This window comes from Ranitomeya variabilis, chromosome 1 (genome assembly GCF_051348905.1).
Source record: "Ranitomeya variabilis isolate aRanVar5 chromosome 1, aRanVar5.hap1, whole genome shotgun sequence".
NCBI lineage: Eukaryota > Metazoa > Chordata > Amphibia > Anura > Dendrobatidae > Ranitomeya > Ranitomeya variabilis.
This window is the reverse complement of record NC_135232.1, coordinates 1,041,356,622-1,041,378,711: the sequence shown is the minus strand read 5'-3', so window position 1 is coordinate 1,041,378,711 and position 22,090 is coordinate 1,041,356,622. Positions and strand designations below refer to the sequence as shown.

The window sequence follows — 22,090 nt, the reverse complement described above, 5'->3', positions numbered from 1 at the left end:
TCCGGCCTACTAAAGGTGTCTGTCTGCCCCTGCCTGGTGTTGTCCTCAACTGAATAAAGCTGAGCTTCAACCTTCAGTTCCAAATTACCATTTTTAAAAATGCAATTAGCTGTTCCGGCCTACTAAAGGGGTCTGCCCCTGCCTGGTGTTGTCCTCAACTGAATAAAGCTGAACTTCAACCTTCAGTTCCAAACATACAACAAAAAACTGGTACAATACAAAAAGTGGCCTCCAGCTACAAAAACTTTCTCCTACAAGTAGTTAACTGACAGTTTTTTTTCCAGTGAAAACACAGATATGGCATCCAACGAGTGTTGTCCTGTCTCGTCTTCTTTATATTATTGCCAAGAAGCTGCAACTGAATAAAGCTGTGCTTCAACCTTCTGTTCCAAATTACCATTTTTAAAAATGCAATTGGCTGTTCCGGCCTACTAAAGGGGTCTGCCCCTGCCTGGTGTTGTCCTCAACTGAATATAGCTGAGCTTCTACCTTCTGCCTCTTATTAACTGCTGTTTTTTAAAAAAATTGGCTGTTCCGGCCTACTAAAGGTGTCTGTCTGCCCCTGCCTGGTATTGTCCTCAACTGAACAAAGCTGAGCTTCCACATTCTGGCTTTCGCCCTATACTATCAGATATTAAACTGCATTTGGCCTACTAGTGTGGTTAGGCCCTTGAAACAGTGTCTGCTGCTCTTGGGTTTGCTACTCCACTGAACAAAGCAATGCCGCCTGTTTAGTCCTGTTACCAATTTTGAACTGCATTTAGCCTACTTTATTCTTTGGCCCTATATCTGTTTCCTCCTCATCCTGCCCATTGCCCAGCCACTGCTAGATGAGTCTGCTGGTACATTGACCTAGACCACTACATTCCCCTTATACTCTACACAGCCAGAATCTGACCCTGCTGAAAGTAAGGTTCCCCTTCCCGCATGTTATACCACCTTACACAGGGACAGAGAGGAAGGTGCAGATGAAAGTGCAGGTTCCTTCATCAGGTGGGGGGGCATACTCGTTGGCGACGTCACTGGCACAGGGCCCCTCAGAGTACGCAAAAGTGTCGCTGCTGGTGGGAGGCGCCCCCGCCATGCAAACACACCGCCGTACTTTGAGGGGCCCTGTGCCAGTGCCAATGCAAACGAGTGGGCCCCCCCTGCTTGCTCAGGATCACAGCACTTGCAACGTTGAAATACTTACCTTTCCCTGCAACACCGCCGTGACGTAGTCCGCATTTCCTGGGCCCACGAAAAACTTGAGCCAGCCCTACTCCCCCCACAACTTTTGCCAAATGACCCCCAATTCCCTATGCCCAACTATTATTATAAAGTTAATTAAGATTGACAAGCTTCAGAAACAAGAATGGATGTTTTTGGCATTAAAATGGGCACTGTAGGTGTTTTCCTGGCCTCCACTCACTGCCGACTATGCTTCCCCATTGACTTGCATTGGGTTTCGGGTTTCGGTCGATCCCCGACTTTTAGCGATAATCGGCCGACTGCACTCGACTCGACTCTGGACAAAATCGGGTTTCACAAAACCCGACTCGATCTTAAAAAAATGAAAGTCGCTCAACTCTAGTTCCCACCTGTCCAATCTATATGAGGTGAATGGTGGCGCAACCAGGGTATGCCCAAAAGTACCTCATCTATGCCCTCAGAGAGCAACATAAATGAGATCCTCTCCTGATGCTAAGGGAGCACCTTAAGGGTAAAGGGTATCGTCTGATGTGTAACTTGATTAGGGACTGCAGACCCATTTACTTCGCGAATGGTGAAAGGGCCATAGAGCATGACCAAAGGAATGGCATGCCACAAAACAAAAGCAGATGACATAAAATTGCCCTCAGCTCCAGAATCCACACATGCCTCTGCAGAGAGGGTAGTCGGCCCATAGGATTAGGATACCTTAAAGGTTATCTTTTAGGACATACTGTATCTGCCATGTCTAGTGAACCTCCCCTGACAGCCACTGGATGCTGTTGTCTCTCAGAACATCTGGAACACTTATTGATGTAGTGTCCAGACTGCTTGCAAGCAAAGCAGGTCAGCTGGATGCACTGGACAAGATTTAGATTTTGGCCGAGATACCCCATAAACTCCACAGGCTTGCTAGTTTGAGCCGGAGACTCCAAAGGATTGGAAAAATTAGGAGGTAACCGAATCCTTTGCTTACACTGAGTTCGCTCTAATCTTTGTTCGGCATGCTGAAGATCGATGAGAGTGGACACAGTTTTTAAGTCCTCCAGTGTGGTAGGTATCTCCCTAGTGGCCAGTGCATCTTTAATATGGTCAGCTAGGCTCCTCCAAAATATTGGGATAAGGACCTTATCCGACCACTCCAGCTCAGTTGCTAGGGTCCGAAACTGGATGACGAACTGGCTGACCATTTAAGAGCCCTGAATCAATGCCAAGAGTTAGAGCGCGATGTCATGAGTCACTTGGGGACCCAGAAAGACCTGTTTCAGAGCGTCCAGAAATGAGAAATGCCTTGAATCAGCTGGTCATTATGCTCTCACAGTGGTGTAGCTCACTCCAACACCCTGCCCATCAATAGAGATATTACAAATCCCACTTTGGCCCATTCAGATAAGAAACGTGAGGTCAGCAGCTCCAACTGAATAGCACACTGGTTCATGAATCACCTGCAAGCCTTACTATCACCTGAGAACTTATCGGAGGGTGAGACACGTGGGAAAGACAGGACAGGTGTTGTAGCAGCGAACCTGATAGCGGCCTCACTGGCTGCTCATGTCACAACTGCAGTAAAATCCATTGCTGAAGTTGTCCACTCAAGAGTGGACAACCTGCCCTCCAGCTGCCGGATGTACCGCTGTAGTCACTGATAGCATTGCTAGCAGCCAGACGCTGGTGCTATTATACCATTAGGGTTGGCAGATTGCACTAAATAGATTAAATGAAGAAGTGCAATCACAACCCGGGTTCCACCGTGCAGAGATGTAAAACTGCAGCTAATGTGAGCAATGGTGGAGAACACAGTGAGCGATTGCTAGCTTGCACTGAGTTACACGTCACTCAGTAAGCAGCAAACATACTAGTGTCACTCACACACAGTAATAAAGCTTATGCTCAGCAATAGAGCTGTGTCTTTCGCACACAGCAAAAAAGATATGATGCTAGACACGATCCCTGTTAACTTCACAGCGGATCACAGCCCACAAACGAAGCAGGTAGCAAGCAGTGGTCAAACAGTCAGCAACTGCACTCAAAACAACTCCTCTCTGGAGGTGCTGGAATTCTAGTGGCTATTTGCCAGCCCTGAATCCATACGCACAATTCCTCTCCAGAGGTGCAGGAATTCTAATGGCTTATAGCTGAGCCAGAGCACATGCTGACACAGACCACACAGTTGCAAGGTTCACACACACATGAATATAGGTTGATACTAGGGCACTGGTGTGTGCCTCTGAGAACCTTTTATATGTACAGCTCAAGACCAGTTAGACAGGACCTTGCCTGTGGACCAATCCGGAGTTGCCAAATCACCAGAGCAGCTGACAACTGACCACTAATGAGACATCGCCACATCACAAGCATGCTCAGTAGGGTGATCTCTGGACTTAGTCTCCAGAGTGTTCGCTCATCGCTGACTACTGCTGGTTACCATAGGAATGCCTGAATAGCCATCAGTAACCAGACGAATACCACAAACCTGAGCAAGATGCTGGGACCTACGTCTATACTCAGCAGCACCTGCGGCAGTCAAAGCAAAATGAGAGACAGCAGATGCAGGCAAGGCTTGGGATCTACCGCATGCAGCGGCAGAATCCCAGTGCCTAACAGTACATCTGTGCTTTTATGATTCTATCAATAGAATATAGCTCCCTGACACCAGAAGGACTCATGCAGCCCCACACTAGGACACAGCCACCACACTATTTCACTGTAGGCACCATGCATTTTTCTTTGAATGTTACCTATCCTTTGCAATGCCACAGTTTTGAAAATATCAGTTCTAAAAACATTTATCTTGGTCTCATCGTGACAGAATAAGGGTATGTGCACACGCTGCGGATTTTGCTGCGGATCCGCAGCAGATTTGACGCTGCAGATCCGCAGCAGATTTCCTAAAGTTTACAGGTCCATGGAAACCTATGGGAAAAAAAACCCGCTGTGCACATGCTGTGGAAAAATCCGCGTGGAAACGCAGTGGATTATTTTCCGCAGCATGTCAATTCTTTCTGCGGATTCCGCAGCGGTTTTCAACCTGCACCAATACGAAAGTGCAGATAAAAAACTGCAGCGGAATCCGCAGAAGAAACCGCGAGAAAATCCACAGTGAAAACCGCAGTGGTTTTGCACTGCGGATTTTCCAAATCCGCTGCGGAAAAATCCGCAGCAGAATCCGCAACGTGTGCACATACCCTTAAGGGTCCAAGTAGTCCTCTTATTTTTCAACATTGGTCCTTGCAAATTGTAGGTGGGTCTTTTTGAAAATGGACTTTAGGAGAGACATTCTTCTTGGACAAAACCCATGCATTCCATTCCTCTTAGCCATATCTTGTCCGAGGAAACACTCACCTGGCTTAGCTTTTTAAATCTTTAGCTAAGAACAGAGAACTTGCATTTCTATTTTGTTCAACCCTTCCCATTTGAAGATACAACTGTTTAGGGGTTTTCTTTGCAATGTAACGTCCTTTTAAAGTCAACTGTCTACTGGACACATATTCAATGAATGTTTAGGCAATTTATGTATATAACAAAAATCTCAGAAGTACAGTAGAATTCATCATTTTTTAATTGTGATTTAGTTGACCTTGTATTTGTTGTACTGTGGTGCTTAGTTTTTAAACTTCAAAAATATTTTTAAATGTTTTGAAATAAAAACTGTTTAATACTGCTGCAGATTTTCATGTTTCTTGCATTTTTTTAATTTAGAAACAAACACTGCACCAAAAGTAAGGAGTAACTTTTTCCACTTCCTGCTATTGTGATTTTTTGATAAACAGACAATTTGGGAAAAAAAAAATCTTTTTAACCCCTTAAGTGACCAGGCCAAATTTTTAAATTCTGACCAATTTTTACTTTATGTGGTAATAACTCTGGAATGCTTCAACAAATCCCAGTGATATTGCAATTGTTTTTTCATGGCACATTATAATTTATAATAATGGTAAATTTAGGCAGATATGTTTTGTGTTAATTTATAAAAAAAATATCAGGAATTTGACAAAAATGCTACAAAAATTAGCAATTTTCAAATGTTGAATGATTATCCCTTTAATCTATATTTATACTACAGAAAACATTAATAAATAACATTTCCCACATGTCTGTTTTACATCAGCACCATTTGTAACATGTTCTTTTATATTTTTAGACTTTAGGAGGTTTAAAAATGTAGCAGTAATTTTTCATTTTATCAAGGAAATTTACAACATTTATATATTTGAACCCTCCAAAAGTGATACCATTTTAACCCCTTCACCCCAAAGCCTGTTTTCACCTAAGTGACACGGCCAATTTTTACAATTCTGACCACTGTCACTTTATGAGGTCATAACTCTGAAACGCTTCAACGGATCCTGGTGATTCTGAGACTGTTTTCTCGTGACATACTGTACTTTATGATAGTCATAAAACTTCTTCGATATGACTTGCATTTATTTGTGAAAAAAACAGAAATTTGTTGAAAATTATGAAAATTTAGCAATTTTCAAATTTTTCGTTTTTATGCCCTTAAATTAGAGAGTTATATCACATAATATAGTTAAAAAACAACATTTCCCACATGTCTGCTTTACATCAGCACAATTTTGGAAACATAATTTTTTTTTGTTAGGGAGTTATAAGGGTTAAAAGTTGACCAGCGATTTCTCATTTTTGCAACAAAATTTGCAAAACCATTTTTTTTACGGACCACCTCACACTTGAAGTGACTTTGAGGGGTCTATATGACAGAAAATGCCCAAAAGTGACACCATTCTAAAAACTGCACACCACAAGGTACTCAAAACCACATTCAAAAAGTTTATTAACCCTTCAGGTGCTTCACAGGAATTTTTGGAATGTTTAAAAAAAACTGAACATTTAACTTTTTTTTCACAAAATTTTTACTTCAGATCCAATTTGTTTTATTTTAACAAGGGTAACAGGAGAAATTGGACCAAAAAAGTTGTTGTACAATTTGTCCTGAGTACGCCGATACCCCACATGTTGGGGTAAACCATTGATTGGGCACATGGCAGAGCTCGGAAGGGAAGGAGCGCCATTTGACTTTTCAATGCAAAATTGGCTGGAATTGAGATCGGAACCCATGTCGTGTTTGGAGAGCCCCTGACGTGCCTAAACAGTGGGAACCCCCACAAGTGACACCATTTTGGAAAGTAGACCCCCTAAGGAACTTATCTAGATGTGTGGTGAGCACTTTTAACCCCCAGTTTCACTAAAGTTTAGAATGTAGCGCTGTGAAAATTTAAAAATCATTTTTTTTTTCCACAAAATGATGTTTTAGCCCGCAATTTTTTTTCCCCAAGGGTAACAGGAGAAATTGGACCACAAAAGTTATTGTCCAATTTGTCCTGAGTACGCTGATACCCCATACATTGGGGGGAACCACTGTTTGGGTGCACGGCAGAGCTCGGAAGGGAAGGAGCGCCGTTTGAAATGCAGACTTAGATGGATTGGTCTGCAGGTGTCATGTTGCATTTGCAGAGCCCCTGATGTACCTAAACAGTAGAAACCCCCCACAAGTGACCCCATATTGGAAACTAGACCCCCCACGGAACTTATCTAGATGTGTTGTGAGAACTTTGAACCAACAAGTGTTTCACTACAGTTTATCACGCAGAGCCGCGAAAATAAAAAATATATTTTTTTCCACGAAAATTATATTTTAGCCCCCATGTTTTTATTTTCCCAAGGGTAAGGCTGGTTTCACACTTGCGTTGTTATCTGCATGCGTTTTTTAAAAAAACGTATGTGTGAAAAAACGCATGTAAACGCGGTAAAACGCATGCGTTTTTTAGACGCATGCGTTTTTATAGAAAAACACAAGAAAACAAGAAAAAAACAAATAACCCTACCCTAACCCTACTCCTAACCCTACCGCTACCCCTAACCCTAACCCTACCCCTAACCCTAACCTGAAATACGTGGCACTGAAATACGTGCCACTGAAATACGTGGCACTGAAATACGTTTATATACGTATATACGTATATAAGTGCCACAATATTTCAGTGGCCACGTATATAAGTGCCACGTATATAAGTGACATGTATATAAGTGCCACGTATATAAGTGCCACGTATATAAGTGCCACGTATTTCACGTAAATGCCACGATATTTCAGTGCCACGTATTTCACTGAAATATCGTAGCACTTAAATACGTGGCACTGAAATACGTGGCACTGAAATATCATGGCACTGAAAGACGTGGCACTGAAAGACGTGGCACTGAAATACGTGGCACTGAAATATTGTGTCACTGAAATACGTGGCACTGAAATATCGTGGCACTGAAATACGTGGCACTGAAATACGTGGCACTGAAATACGTGGCACTATGACTGTCAGAAAATGTTCATTAAACGGTTAGGGGTGAGTTTAGGGGTAGGGTTAGGGTTAGGGTTTGGATCCCTTTATCACCTTGGTGGTGGGTGATTTTTCAGTGTGTGTTCTGGTTTTTTTCTATAAAAACGCATGCGTTTTTAACCCAAACAAACGCGTTGAGATCGGACGCCATGTCACGTTTGGAGAGCCCCTGATGTGCCTAAACAGTGAAAACTCCCCAATTCTAACTGAAACCCTAACCCCAACCCTAACCCCAGCCCTAACCCTAGCCCTAACCCCAACCCTAACCCTAGCCCTAACCCTAGTCCTAATTCTAGCGCTACTTTCACACTAGCGTTTTTTTGCATACGTCGCAATGCGTCGTTTTGGCGAAAAAACGCATCCTGCAAAGTCATCTGCAGTATGCGTTTTTTCCCCATAGACTAACATTAGCGACGTATTGACACACGTCGCAAGCGTCGTGCAATGGTTGCGTCGTGTTGTGGCGGACCGCCGGCAGCAAAAAACGTTACATGTAACTTTTTTTGTGCCGACGGTCCACCATTTCCGACCTGCGCATGCGCGGCTGGAACTCCGCTCCCATCTCCCCGCACCTCACAATGGGGCAGCGGATGTGTGGAAAAACAGCATCCACTGCCCCCGTTGTGCGGTGCTTGCACAGTATGCGTCGGTATGTCGGGCCGACGCAGCGCGACGGCCCCGTACCGACGCTAGTGTGAAAGTAGCCTAACGGGAAAATGGAAATAAATATATTTTTTTAAATTTTATTATTTTTCCCTAACTAAGGGGGTGATGAAGGGGGATTTGATTTACTTTTATAGCGTTTTTTGGGCGGATTTTTATGGTTGGCAGCCTTCACACACTAAAAGACACTTTTTATTGCAAAAAATAGTTTTTGCATCACCACATTTTGAGAGCTATAATTTTTCCATATTTTGGTCCACAGTCATATGAGATCTTGTTTTTTGCAGGACGAGTTGACGTTTTTATTGGTACCATTCTCGGGTACATGACATTTTTTGATCGCTTTTTATTCCGATTTTTGGGAGGCGGAATGAACAAAAACCAGCAATTCCTGAAATTCTTTTAGGGGGGGCGTTTATACCGTTCCGCATTTGGTAAAAATGATAAAGCAGTTTTATTCTTTGGGTCAGTACGATTACAGCGATACCTCATTTATGTAATTTTTTTATGTTTTGGCGCTTTTACACAATAAAAACTATTTTATATAAAAAAATAATTGTTTTTGCATCGCTTTATTCTGAGGACTATAACTTTTTTATTTTTCTGCTGATGATGTTGTATGGTGGCTTTTTTTTTGCGGGACAAGATGACGTTTTCAGCGGTACCATGGTTATTTATATCCGTCTTTTTGATCGCGTGTTATTCCACTTTTTGTTTGGCAGTATGAGAATAAAGCGTTGTTTTTTGCCTCGTTTTTTTTTTTTTTTCTTTTACGGTGTTCACTGAAGGGGTTAACTAGTGATATAGTTTTATAGGTGGGGTCGTTACAGACGCAGCGATACTAAATATGTGTACTTTTATTGTGTGATTTTTTTTATTTAGATAAAGAAATGTATTTATGGGAATATTTTTTTTTTTTCTTTATTTAGGAATTTTTTTTTATTTGTTTTTACACATGTGGAAAAAAATTTTTTTAACTTTTTTACTTTGTCCCAGGGGGGGACATCACAGATCGGTGATCTGACAGTGTGCACAGCACTCTGTCAGATCACCGATGTGACAGGCACATTGCAGAGGCTTGCCGGCGCCTGCTATGAGGAATTCTCAGCAGACGCCGGCAAGCAGGGTCATCTCATGACCCGGAAGGAGTCCCACGGCCATCTTGGATCCGGGGACTCCTTCCAGGTCACCGGAGCAGCGTGATCTCATCGCGTTGCTCCGGTGGGAGAGCGCAGGGAGCCCCCGTCCCTGCGCGATCCCCCTCTATGCCGCTGTCACTATTGACAGCGGCATCAGAGGGGTTAAATGCCCGCGATCGGCGACAGCGCCAATCGTGGGCATTGCTGCAGGGTGGCAGCTGTCATATACAGCTGACACCCGCACCCGATCACCGCGGCGCTCAGCGCGAGACCGCGGTGATCGGGGCGCCGTACTAGTACTGCGGCTGGCACTAATGCAGTGCCGGCAGCGCAGTACTAGTACGGCGCATGTCACGAAGGGGTTAAAAACCGCATTCCTCGTCATATTGAAAATTTCTGTCAGGTAGTTTATTAACCCTTCTGGTGATATTCAAGAATTAATTCAAAGTGGCATGACAGGAATTAAAAAGTGTATTTTTACTACCTAGATGTCGCTATCTTCTTAACAGGCCACTATAGCCCGAAGACTCTAAGGCAGCTATTTGGCCATTAATTGCCATGGCAAACATCAGAACCCCACAATCATGATCTCAGGGTGTCGATTAGATTAAAGTGGAAGCCTCCACAATTTGTTAAGCATTTATATTATGTAGTCACTATTGACAGCAGCAACTAAGGGGTTAATCAGATATGGATGGTGCCAACACTGCTCCTGGCTTATACAGCAAGTTGTTAGCTATAGTGTACAGCCAACAACTGCTGGATTGTCACCTGTATGGGGATGCTATTCTCTTATATCTCAGGTATCTCATTAAAAACATGTATTGATGGTCATTAAGGGGTTGGATAGTCTTAAAAAAATTTTATACAAAGGATAACATTTAACTAATAATACAGTATGTTGATTGAGTTTTGAAATGCGCACTTATTAAAAAGGAAAGGTATCGACTTCAGAGAAGTTTACACCATCTATACAGCATAGTTTTAACGTTTTATTTGTTTTTACTGTATTTGTACACTCAAGCATACTAAGAATTTGTTTTGTTGTGTACAACTAAAGTAGCGAATATGATTGTAATTTCAAATTCGTGAAGTTTTATAGAGCTTGTAGCCATGCTAACCTTCATTTTCAGCAGGAGCAGATGCAAATGATCCAATAGAGAGTATGCTGCATGAATATGCTTGGATGCCTCCATGAAATATGTTTTTATATATTTAGCTAAAACTTTGTATCTGAATTTTGTATTGGAATTAGGTATTGGAATGATGTCAATCACATTTCATATTAATCTTTATAATTACCTTGAGATAACTTTCACACATAATATACAGTAATTTATCCAAAGTTTTCCATTGCATATCCTTTGCAGCTTTATACCTCATTCACGTAATAGCTTGTTTAGTCCATGTGCTGTCTCTGTGCAAAATGGATCACATATAGAGATGGGCGGATCCCTGAATGTTCGAGTGCAGCAGGTTCAGCTGAACGGTTCAAAAAAGTTAATGTTTGGGTAGCAGAACAGTACCCAAACCCGAACCGGACCCCATTCCCTTGAATGTGGGGCCTGAACATCCAGTGTTTGCCACGCAGTCATGTGCAAAATAATTATGGTCAGTCAGATAGCCATGGTTCCCTCACTGTCAAATGACAGTGTGAGTCCGCAGCTGTGATTGGAGATATAAAGTTTGCCTCCAGTCACTGGCATGGGCTCATGGCACTGCTGCTCCCATCAGCCTATGCCTGATGACAGCAATTTCAGCATGACCAGAACTATCCAGCATCCGGTGCCTGTACTCTAAATTAATATATTTTTTTTTTTAAATAGTGTGGGTTTTCCTTTATTTTTGATAATCAACCAGTCAAAACTGACAGCTACAGGCTGCAACCCTCAGCTGTTAGTGTCAGCAAGGTTGGTTATTAAGAATAGAGGGGTCCCCAGGCTGTTTTTTAAATTATTTAAATATATAATTTAAACAATTTTGATATTGCCCCAGCCTAAAAACAGCAGCCTGTAGCTGCCCAGAAATGACGCCACTCCATTACTAAGCCACAGGCTTGATGTCACCAGACAATACAAACATGACATCAACCCCACAAATATAAACTCCACTTGCAAGTGGGAAGAGCTTGGCAAATGCCAGAATTGATGCATCTAATAGATGCACATTTTCTGGGCGGCTGTGGGATGCTGTTTTTAGGCTGGGGGCCAGCATCAATGTCACCTTACCAACCTGAAAATGCCAGCCCCCAGCTGTCTGCTTTAGCAAAGCTGTTTATAAAAAATGGAGACCACACCTCATTTTTTTTATTATTCATTTAAATAATTTTACAAAATAACATAGGGACCACTCTATTCTTGATAACCAATCTTGCTAATGCAGATAACTGAGTGTTTCAGCCAGCAGCTGTCAATTTTGACTGGCTGGTTATCAAAAATACAGGGGAACCCACATTTTTTTTATTATTTATTTAGAGTGCAGGTGCCAGCTGATGAATACTCTCTTCAGCCACTCCTGCTCTCACTTTTATTAGCGGCAACAGGCGTAGGCTGATGTGAGCAGTAGTCCCATCAGCCCATGCCAGTGACCAGAGGTAAGCTTTATACCTCCGATCACAGCTGCAGGATCATTTGACAGTGTGGGAACTACGGCTGTCTTCCCGGTGGTAATAATTTTGCTGAAGATCAGAAGCAGTGTTTGCTGCGCTGTCATGCACATAACAGTGCAACAAAAACCCAGTGTTTGGGGGGCTAAACCCAAACAGTAACATGGACTTCCTGGTGAAGTCTGTGTTTGGTATCCGAGCCAGAGCAGTAAGTGTTCAGCATGGACGCCTAACTTTTACTGTCCAGGTTCACCCATCTTCAATCACATACAGACCAATGTAAGTTAATGTGCTAGGTCAGAAAAGCTTTTTTTTCCATCAAGATTTTAATTGATCCAATGCAAAAATTACATAACAGTGTTAAGCTTTTTATTATTGTGATTGTGAATGTAAAAAACAGATATAATGCACATATCAAAAATGGACTTACTGATAATATAAGTATATAAATAAATGGACATTATAAATTATGTCTGTTTTCATGGATAAAAAAAATCATACAGTTTTCAATCTGAACTCAACTAAAATTGTATCTAAGTCTGTAGAGTGGAACTAAACTATAATATTAAATTGTCTTATGAGTGAAATGTAAGTGAAATTCATACTACAGAAAGTTATGATTTGCGGTATTCACACACATTTGTCATTTATTTACTGCACTCATTCTTCTCTATAACATTGGCACACAATATACAATAATTTAGAAAGATTTCCTTACATCTTGAATTAAAATTGCAGCTTTCTGTTTCACAGGTGCTTTGGCAGATTCGGGAATTGAAACTTGTTCTAAAACAAAATACATTGGAAAGAAAGCTACTGATTGCTCATGAAAGAAACATTTTTCAAACTTATAAACAGAACATTAAAGATGATGAAATATATTTACATATACTTATCTAATGAGATTGGTAGGCAAGGAAATATTTTAACAATCCCAATTTTCATCTTTACTGGTTCCTTGTCATGGAGTGCAGATGTTTCTTTGCAGTGTCCTAGAAAAGAAAATACATTATTATTTAAAGAAGAAGAGAAGAAACCAAGTTGTGGAAGAATAGGAAAGAAATAGAATAAATGAGACAGAACAAGGCTTTAAAAGATGCAGAATTAACTGAGACACACCAAGGATAATAGCCAGAACATTTAGGAGTCCATTACATCTCCAGCTGGTAAAAATGCTTCTTCCAAATATAATTTCCCATATTGTTTATAAATAATGCAGATTATTCTTGCTACTATTGATATACAAGGCGCCTGACTGGTCAGATGTTAAAATTTGTCTTTTCTAAATATCACATAATAAAGCTATGTGTGGGAAAATACTCTAAAAATATTTTCAGTGAATAGCACAATTTTATTGGTTTTGATGCATAAATATATGCACACTTTTCCATATATGTTATTTTGGATGAATATTTTAACTATGACAATAATTGAATCTTACATTTTAAGTGAAAATATCAATATTTGGACTTTTTATTTTTAATAGAAAGTATTCAAAGCATTACTTAATTAAGTCCATTGTTAAAATAAAAAAGTAAATAACCAGCTTAAAGATTTAATCTCTCCATATTATCCATAAATTCTTGTTTGTCTCATTTAATTCTGCTTTTACTTCCGACGTAAGCCTGTTATCTCATTATTCCAAATTCTCTTTCTTTTATCTCCCTTTTTGTTCTTTCCTCTTTAAATAGTAAGTTATTTTCTTTTTCAAGTCTAACTTAAACATCATTCTTTTACATTGTAAACAATTTGTTTAAAGCAAAGAAGTCACATGTCATTTCATATTTGTTTTAAGTGCTTAGCAAAGTATTCAATGGAATGGAAAAAAAGGAAAAATAAATCTATAACCGCCAGTCATCTTGTAAGCCACAAAATTAAATGCTAAAAAAGATCAGAGAAAGGCAAAGTGCATGCACATAAAATGTGACATTTGGTTAGTTACATGATAATTAAATTTTATTTAAAAAAAATTATAGAAAATTGCAAATATTGTTACAATATTGCAAATATTAAACAAAATGCAAAGCAAATAAATATTATTGTTTACAAGACACATAAAATATATTTGTAATCACAATGCTGCTACACACTATAGTGTTTTAAGGAGATGGAGAGAACACCGAAAACAGATATTTTAGAAAATACTATTGCTCATGAAGAATATGGATTAGAAAACAAAAATATATATATTTTTCTACTCAAAATGAGAGGTGCCTTATACTACTGTAAAATGCTTTCCTAATGTAAAGCACATTCACAGAGAAAAACAGGAAAAAAGGCAAAATAAATATCTACTTGAATTTTGTAATATTATTTTGTGAAAGCGGGATTAATCCTGTAAAATAAGAATTGATTTTTAACCCCATGTGGACTGGCCTTCTTCTTTTCATTGTCACAATCCTAAAATCTTAACTTTTTATATTTTTTTCTACATAGCCATTAGATGACGGCTTGATTTTTGCAAAATGATTTATATTTGTCATTTTCGGGTACATATAAACTGTTAATTAAAGTTTATTGTATCTTTATAGAGAGGAATAGGAAAAAATTAGAGCAGTTCTGACAATTGTTTTTCTTTTGAAATTGCACTCTGTTCACTGTGCAGCACAAATACAGTATTAACTTGAAACTAATTCAAGCGTTATTATTTTTTTTACAGCTTTTCCACAATAGATACAAATGTTGCCATCCGAGAATTGAGAATTTAGAAAACGAATGATCAGTTCTGGCACAGAAAGAAACAGATTTCTCTGATGAGATACAGTCATATGAAAACGTTTGGGCACCCCTATTAATCTTAAGCTTAATGTTTTATAAAAATTGTTTTTTTTGCAACAGCTATTTCAGTTTCATATATCTAATAACTGCTGGACACAGTAATGTTTCTGCCTTGAAATGAGGTTTATTGTACTAACAGAAAATGTGCAATCTGCATTCAAACAAAATTTGACAGGTGCATAAGTATGGGCACCCTTATCATTTTCTTGTTTTAAGTACTCCTACCTACTTTTTACTGACTTACTAAAGCACTTTTTTTGGTTTTGTAACCTCATTGAGCTTTGAACTTCATAGCCAGGTGTATGCAATCATGAGAAAAGCTACTTAAAGTGGCCACTTGCAAGTTGTTCTCCTGTTTGAATCTCCTCTGAAGAGTGGCATCATGGGCTCCTCAAAACAACTGTCAAATGATCTGAAAACAAAGATTATTCAACATAGTTGTTCAGGGGAAAGATACAAAAAGCTGACTAAGAGATTTAACCTGTCAATTTGCACTGTGAGGAACATAGTAAGGAAATGGAAAAACACAGGTACAGTTCTTGTTAAGGCCAGAAGTGGCAGGCCAAGAAAAACATCAGAAAGGCAGAGATGAATGGTGAGATCAGTCAAGGACAATCCTCAGACCACCTCCAGAGAGCTGCAGCATCAACTTGCTGCAGATGGTGTCACTGTGCATCGGTCAACTATACAACGCACTGTGTTTTTTTTGCCGCCATGCATAACGCCTTTTTGTATTACCAAACAACTCAATCTTGGTTTCATCAGTCCACAGGACCTTCTTCCAAAAAGAAATTGGCTTCTCCAAATGTGCGTTTGCATACCTCAGCCGACTCTGTTTGTGGTGTGCTTGCAGAAACGGCTTCTTTCGCATCACTCTCCCATACAGCTTCTCCTTGTGCAAAGTGCGTTGTATAGTTGACCGATGCACAGTGACACCATCTGCTGCAAGTTGATGCTGCAGCTCTCTGGAGGTGGTCTGAGGATTGTCCTTGACTGATCTCACCATTCTTCTTCTCTGCCTTTCTGATGTTTTTCTTGGCCTGCCACTTCTGGCCTTAACAAGAACTGTACCTGTGTTCTTCCATTTTCTTACTATGTTCCTCACAGTGGAAATTGACAGGTTAAATCTCTTAGACAACTTTTTGTATTCTTCCCCTGAACAACTATGTTGAATAATCTTTGTTTTCAGATCATTTGACAGTTGTTTTGAGGAGCCCATGATGCCACTCTTCAGAGGAGATTCAAACAGGAGAACAACTTGCAAGTGGCCACTTTAAGTAGCTTTTCTCATGATTGCAAACACCTAGCTATGAAGTTCAAAGCTCAATGAGGTTACAAAACCAAAAAAAGTGCTTTAGTAAGTCAGTAAAAAGTAGGTAGGAGTATTTAAAACAAGAAAATGATAAGGGTGCCCATACTTATGCACCTGTCAAATTTTGTTTGAATGCAGATTGCACATTTTCTGTTAGTACAATAAACCACATTTCAAGGCAGAAACATTACTGTGTCCAACAGTTATTAGATATATGAAACTGAAATAGCTGTTGCAAAAAAAACAATTTTTATAAAACATTAAGCTTAAGATTAATAGGGGTGCCCAAACTTTTTCATATGACTGTATAATACAAAGCAAATTATTTCAATGTGTTTTATTGATTTATGTGATAAAAAATAAAACAATGGTTACTCTTTAACCCCTTAATGTCCAATCATGGACAGAGTCAGTGATTGGACACCTCACCCTGTTTGGTGTGGTGTTGTGGATTCTGTTTGCGGGCTCCCTCTGGTGGTTACTGCTGGTACTGGGTGACTTTGGTGGGTTGCGGCCTTTAGTTTCCATCTGTCCATCAGAGGCTGGGTGTTTCCTATTTTACCTGGCCTCTCTGTCATTTCCCTTGCCGGCTATCAATGTGTTCAGATGTGCTCTGTTTGGTTCCTGCCTACCTGCTCCCAGATCTTTCAGGATAAGCTAAGTGCTGATTTTCAGTTGTTTGGTTTTTTTGTCCAGCTTGCTTAGAATGTCTCTTTGTTAGCTGGTTGCTCTAGTGGACTGAGGTTCTCCCCATGTGCCATGAGTTGGCACATGGGTTCTTGTAATCTCAGGATGGTTTTTTTGATTAGGGTTTTTTGCTGACCGCTCAGTCCCCTTTTGTGTCATTCTGCTTTCTAGTTTTCAGCGGGCCTCTATTTGCTAAAGCTATATACATCATCTCTATGTATGTGCCTTCCTCTCATTTCACCGTCAATACATGTGGGGGGCAACTATATCTTTGGGTTTAATTCCTCTGGAGGCAAGTGAGGTCTTTGTTTTCTCTGCAGTACTAGTTAGCTCTTAGGCTGGTGCGTGGCGTCTAGAACCAACGTAGGCACGCTCCCTGGCTATCTCTAGTTGCGTTTGTCAGGCGTAGGGCAGCGGTCAGCCCAGGTTCCATCACCCTAGAGCTCGTCCGATATTTATTATACTTTGCTTATCCTGTGCTATCCCTAGCCATTGGGGATTCATGACAGTATAGCCGGCCCACAAAGTGTTAATTGTTTGGGCTGAAGCAGGAGAAAAAGAAGTGTTCAAGGAAAATTTTTTTTTTTCCTTCAGAGTTTTGCTGCCTAGCCCTTAATTGCTGTCTAGCTGCTTCTTACCTCCTCTTAACCCTTGAATGGCTCTGATCTTAGCTGTTTATCATGAATGTCCAGAGTAATCTCGCGGCAAAGGTTCAAAACATACAGGATTTCGTTGTTCACACTCCCATGTCTGAACCTAGAATTCCTATTCCAGAGTTTTTTTCTGGAGATAGATCTACCTTCCTGAATTTCAGGAACAATTGTAAATTGTTTCTCTCTTTGAAATCTCGCTCCTCTGGAGACCCTGCTCAACAGGTCAAGATTGTTATATCGTTCCTACGGGGCGACCCTCAGAATTGGGCATTTGCATTGGCACCAGGGGATCCTGCATTGCTCAGTGTGGATGCGTTTTTTCTGGCATTGGGATTGCTCTATGAGGAACCTAACCTAGAGATTCAGGCTGAAAAGGCTTTATTGGCCCTCTCTCAGGGGCATGATGAAGCGGAAATATATTGTCAGAAATTTCGGAAATGGTCGGTGCTTACTCAGTGGAATGAGTGCGCCCTGGCTGCAAACTTCAGAAATGGTCTTTCTGAGGCCATTAAGGATATTATGGTGGGGTTCCCTGCGCCTACAGGTCTGAATGAGTCTATGGCTATGGCCATTCAGATTGATCGGCGTTTACGGGAGCGCAAACCCGTGCACCAGTTGGCGGTGTCTTCTGGACAGGCACCTGAGACTATGCAATGTGATAGAATTCAGTCCAGAAGTGAACGGCAAAATTATAGGCGGAAAAATGGTTTGTGTTTTTATTGTGGTGATTCAGCTCATGTTATATCAGCATGCTCTAAACTCACAAAAAGGGTTGATAAATCTTTTGCCATTGATACTCTGCAGTCTAAGTTCATTTTGTCTGTGACTCTGATTTTTTCACTGTCTTCCATTTCCGTCGATGCCTATGTGGATTCAGGCGCTGCCCTGAGTCTTATGGATTGGTCATTTGCTAAACGCTGCGGTTTTAGTCTAGAGCCTCTGGAAGTTCCTATTCCTCTGAAAGGAATTGATTCTACACCATTGGCTATGAATAAACCGCAGTATTGGACACAAGTGACCATGCGCATGACTCCCGTTCATCAGGAGGTGATTCGCTTCCTTGTACTGTATAATTTACATGATGTACTAGTGCTTGGTCTGCCATGGTTACAAACTCATAATCCTGTCCTGGACTGGAAAACAATGTCTGTGCTAAGCTGGGGATGTCACGGGGTTCATGATGATGCACCTCCGATTTCTATAGCTTCATCTACTCCTTCGGAGATCCCTGTGTTTTTGTCGGATTATAGGGATGTTTTTGAGGAGCCTAAGCTCAATTCGCTCCCTCCCCATAGAGAGTGTGACTGTGCTATAGAATTGATTCCTGGCAGTAAGTTCCCTAAGGGTCGTTTATTTAATCTGTCACTGCCAGAGCATACTGCTATGCGGAATTATATTAAGGAGTCCTTGGAAAAGGGACATATTCGTCCATCTTCGTCCCCTCTGGGAGCAGGTTTTTTTTTCGTGGCAAAAAAAGATGGTTCCCTGAGGCCTTGTATAGATTATCGCCTTCTGAATAAGATTACAGTCAAATACCAGTATCCATTGCCATTATTTACTGATTTGTTTGCTCGCATTAAGGGGGCTAGGTGGTTCACTAAAATAGATCTTCGTGGTGCGTATAATCTGGTGCGGATAAAACAGGGTGATGAGTGGAAAACCGCATTTAATACGCCTGAGGGCCATTTTGAGTATTTGGTAATGCCTTTTGGACTCTCCAATGCTCCGTCAGTCTTTCAGTCCTTTATGCACAATATTTTCCGTGAATATCTGGATAAGTTTATGATTGTGTATTTGGATGATATTTTGGTGTTTTCTGATGACTGGGAGTCTCATGTTCTACAGGTCAGGAAGGTGTTTCAGGTTTTGCGGGCCAATTCTCTGTTTGTGAAGGGCTCAAAGTGTCTCTTCGGAGTCCAGAAGATTTCTTTTTTGGGGTACATTTTTTCTCCTTCTACTATTGAGATGGATCCCGTTAAGGTTCAGGCTATTTGTGACTGGACACAACCTACATCTGTTAAGAGCCTTCAGAAGTTCTTGGGGTTTGCTAATTTTTATCGTCGGTTCATTGCTAATTTTTCCAGTATTGTTAAACCTTTGACTGATTTGACTAAAAAGGGTGCTGATGTTGCTGATTGGTCTCCTGCGGCCGTGGAGGCCTTTCGGGAACTTAAGCGCCGGTTTTCTTCTGCTCCTGTGTTGTGTCAACCAGATGTTTCACTTCCTTTCCAGGTGGAGGTTGATGCTTCCGAGATTGGAGCGGGGGCGGTTTTGTCACAGAGAAGTTCTAATGGCTCGGTGATGAAGCCATGTGCTTTCTCCTCTAGAAAATTCTCGCCCGCCGAGCGCAATTATGATGTGGGTAATCGGGAGCTTTTGGCCATGAAGTGGGCATTTGAGGAGTGGCGTCATTGGCTTGAGGGTGCTAAGCATCGCGTGGTGGTCTTGACTGATCACAAGAATCTCATTTACCTTGAGTCTGCCAGGCGTTTGAATCCTAGACAGGCTCGTTGGTCGTTATTTTTTTCTCGTTTCAATTTCGTGGTTTCATACCTGCCAGGTTCAAAGAATGTGAAGGCAGATGCTCTTTCCAGGAGTTTTGTGCCTGACTCTCCTGGAGACACTGGGCCTGCTGGTATCCTTAGGGATGGGGTAATATTGTCCGCCGTATCCCCAGACTTGCGACGCGCATTGCAGGAGTTTCAGGTGGATAAACCGGATCGATGTCCACCAGAAAGACTGTTTGTTCCGGATGATTGGACCAGTAGAGTCATCTCCGAGGTCCATTCTTCTGTGTTGGTTGGTCATCCTGGAATATTTGGTACAAGAGACTTGGTGGCCAGGTCTTTTTGGTGGCCTTCCTTGTCTAGGGATGTGCGTACCTTTGTGCAGTCTTGTGAAGTGTGTGCTCGAGCTAAGCCTTGCTGTTCACGGGCTAGTGGGTTGTTGTTATCCTTGCCCATCCCGAAGAGGCCTTGGACGCACATTTCCATGGATTTTATTTCTGATCTCCCGGTTTCACAGAAAATGTCCGTCATCTGGGTTGTGTGTGACCGCTTTTCTAAGATGGTTCATTTGGTGCCCTTGCCTAGGTTGCCCTCCTCCTCTGAGTTGGTTCCTTTGTTTTTTCAGAACGTGGTTCGTTTGCATGGGATTCCGGAGAATATCGTTTCTGACAGGGGATCCCAGTTTGTGTCTAGATTTTGGCGGACGTTTTGTGCCAAGATGGGCATTGATTTGTCTTTCTCGTCTGCATTCCATCCTCAGACGAATGGCCAGACGGAGCAAACTAATCAGACCTTGGAAACTTATTTGAGGTGTTTTGTTTCTGCTGATCAGGATGACTGGGTTGCTTTTTTGCCACTGGCCGAATTTGCTCTTAATAATCGGGCTAGTTCGACCACGTTGGTCTCTCCTTTTTTTTTGTAATTCGGGGTTTCATCCTCATTTTTCCTCTGGTCAGGTGGAGTCTTCGGATTGTCCGGGAGTGGACGTGGTGGTGGACAGGCTACATCACATTTGGAATCAGGTGGTGGACAATTTGAAGTTATCTCAGGAGAAGACTCAGCAGTTTGCTAATCGCCGTCGCCGCGTGGGTCCCCGACTTCTTGTTGGGGACTTGGTGTGGTTGTCTTCTCGTTTTGTCCCTATGAAGGTCTCTTCTCCTAAGTTCAAGCCTCGGTTCATCGGTCCTTATAGGATCTCGGAGATTCTTAACCCTGTATCTTTCCGTTTGGATCTCCCAGCATCGTTCGCTATTCATAATGTGTTCCATCGGTCGTTGTTGTGGAGGTATGAGGTGCCTGTTGTTCCTTCGGTCGAGCCTCCTGCTCCGGTGCTGGTGGAGGGAGAATTGGAGTATGTTGTTGAAAAGATCTTGGATTCTCGTGTTTCCAGACGCAAACTCCAGTATTTGGTTAAGTGGAAGGGTTATGGTCAGGAGGACAATTCCTGGGTGGTCGCCTCCGATGTGCATGCGACTGATTTGGTCCGCGCCTTCCATAGAGCTCACCCTGATCGCCCTGGGGGTTCTCGTGAGGGTTCGGTGACCCCTCCTCAAGGGGGGGGTACTGTTGTGGATTCTGTTTGCGGGCTCCCTCTGGTGGTTACTGCTGGTACTGGGTGACTTTTGTGGGTTGCGGCCTTTAGTTTCCATCTGTCCATCAGAGGCTGGGTGTTTCCTATTTTACCTGGCCTCTCTGTCATTTCCCTTGCCGGCTATCAATGTGTTCAGATGTGCTCTGTTTGGTTCCTGCCTACCTGCTCCCAGATCTTTCAGGATAAGCTAAGTGCTGATTTTCAGTTGTTTGGTTTTTTTGTCCAGCTTGCTTAGAATGTCTCTTTGTTAGCTGGTTGCTCTAGTGGACTGAGGTTCTCCCCATGTGCCATGAGTTGGCACATGGGTTCTTGTAATCTCAGGATGGTTTTTTTGATTAGGGTTTTTTGCTGACCGCTCAGTCCCCTTTTGTGTCATTCTGCTTTCTAGTTTTCAGCGGGCCTCTATTTGCTAAAGCTATATACATCATCTCTATGTATGTGCCTTCCTCTCATTTCACCGTCAATACATGTGGGGGGCAACTATATCTTTGGGGTTAATTCCTCTGGAGGCAAGTGAGGTCTTTGTTTTCTCTGCAGTACTAGTTAGCTCTTAGGCTGGTGCGTGGCGTCTAGAACCAACGTAGGCACGCTCCCTGGCTATCTCT

At 41.7% G+C, this 22,090-nt stretch overlaps 1 protein-coding gene across 4 annotated transcripts in view; it reads right to left on the bottom strand.

Moving 5' to 3' along the window:
* Positions 1-22,090, bottom strand: part of SGCZ (sarcoglycan zeta) — a 1,541,618-nt gene that overhangs the window by 612,261 nt on the left and 907,267 nt on the right. The window contains exons 4-5 of one of the 4 annotated variants that reach the window (XM_077279710.1): positions 12,844-12,949; positions 12,676-12,743 (exon numbers count right to left, since the gene is read on the bottom strand). The exons of 1 other annotated variant lie outside the window; for it this stretch is intronic. Coding sequence is in view for 1 of the 3 variants with exons in the window: in XM_077279708.1 (XP_077135823.1) it covers positions 12,676-12,759 (84 nt within the window). In the remaining 2 variants the exon portion in view is untranslated. Of the gene's footprint in view, positions 1-12,675; positions 12,950-22,090 lie in introns of all 4 variants that reach the window. 2 more of the 4 variants (XM_077279708.1, XM_077279711.1) reach the window with 2 other exon arrangements.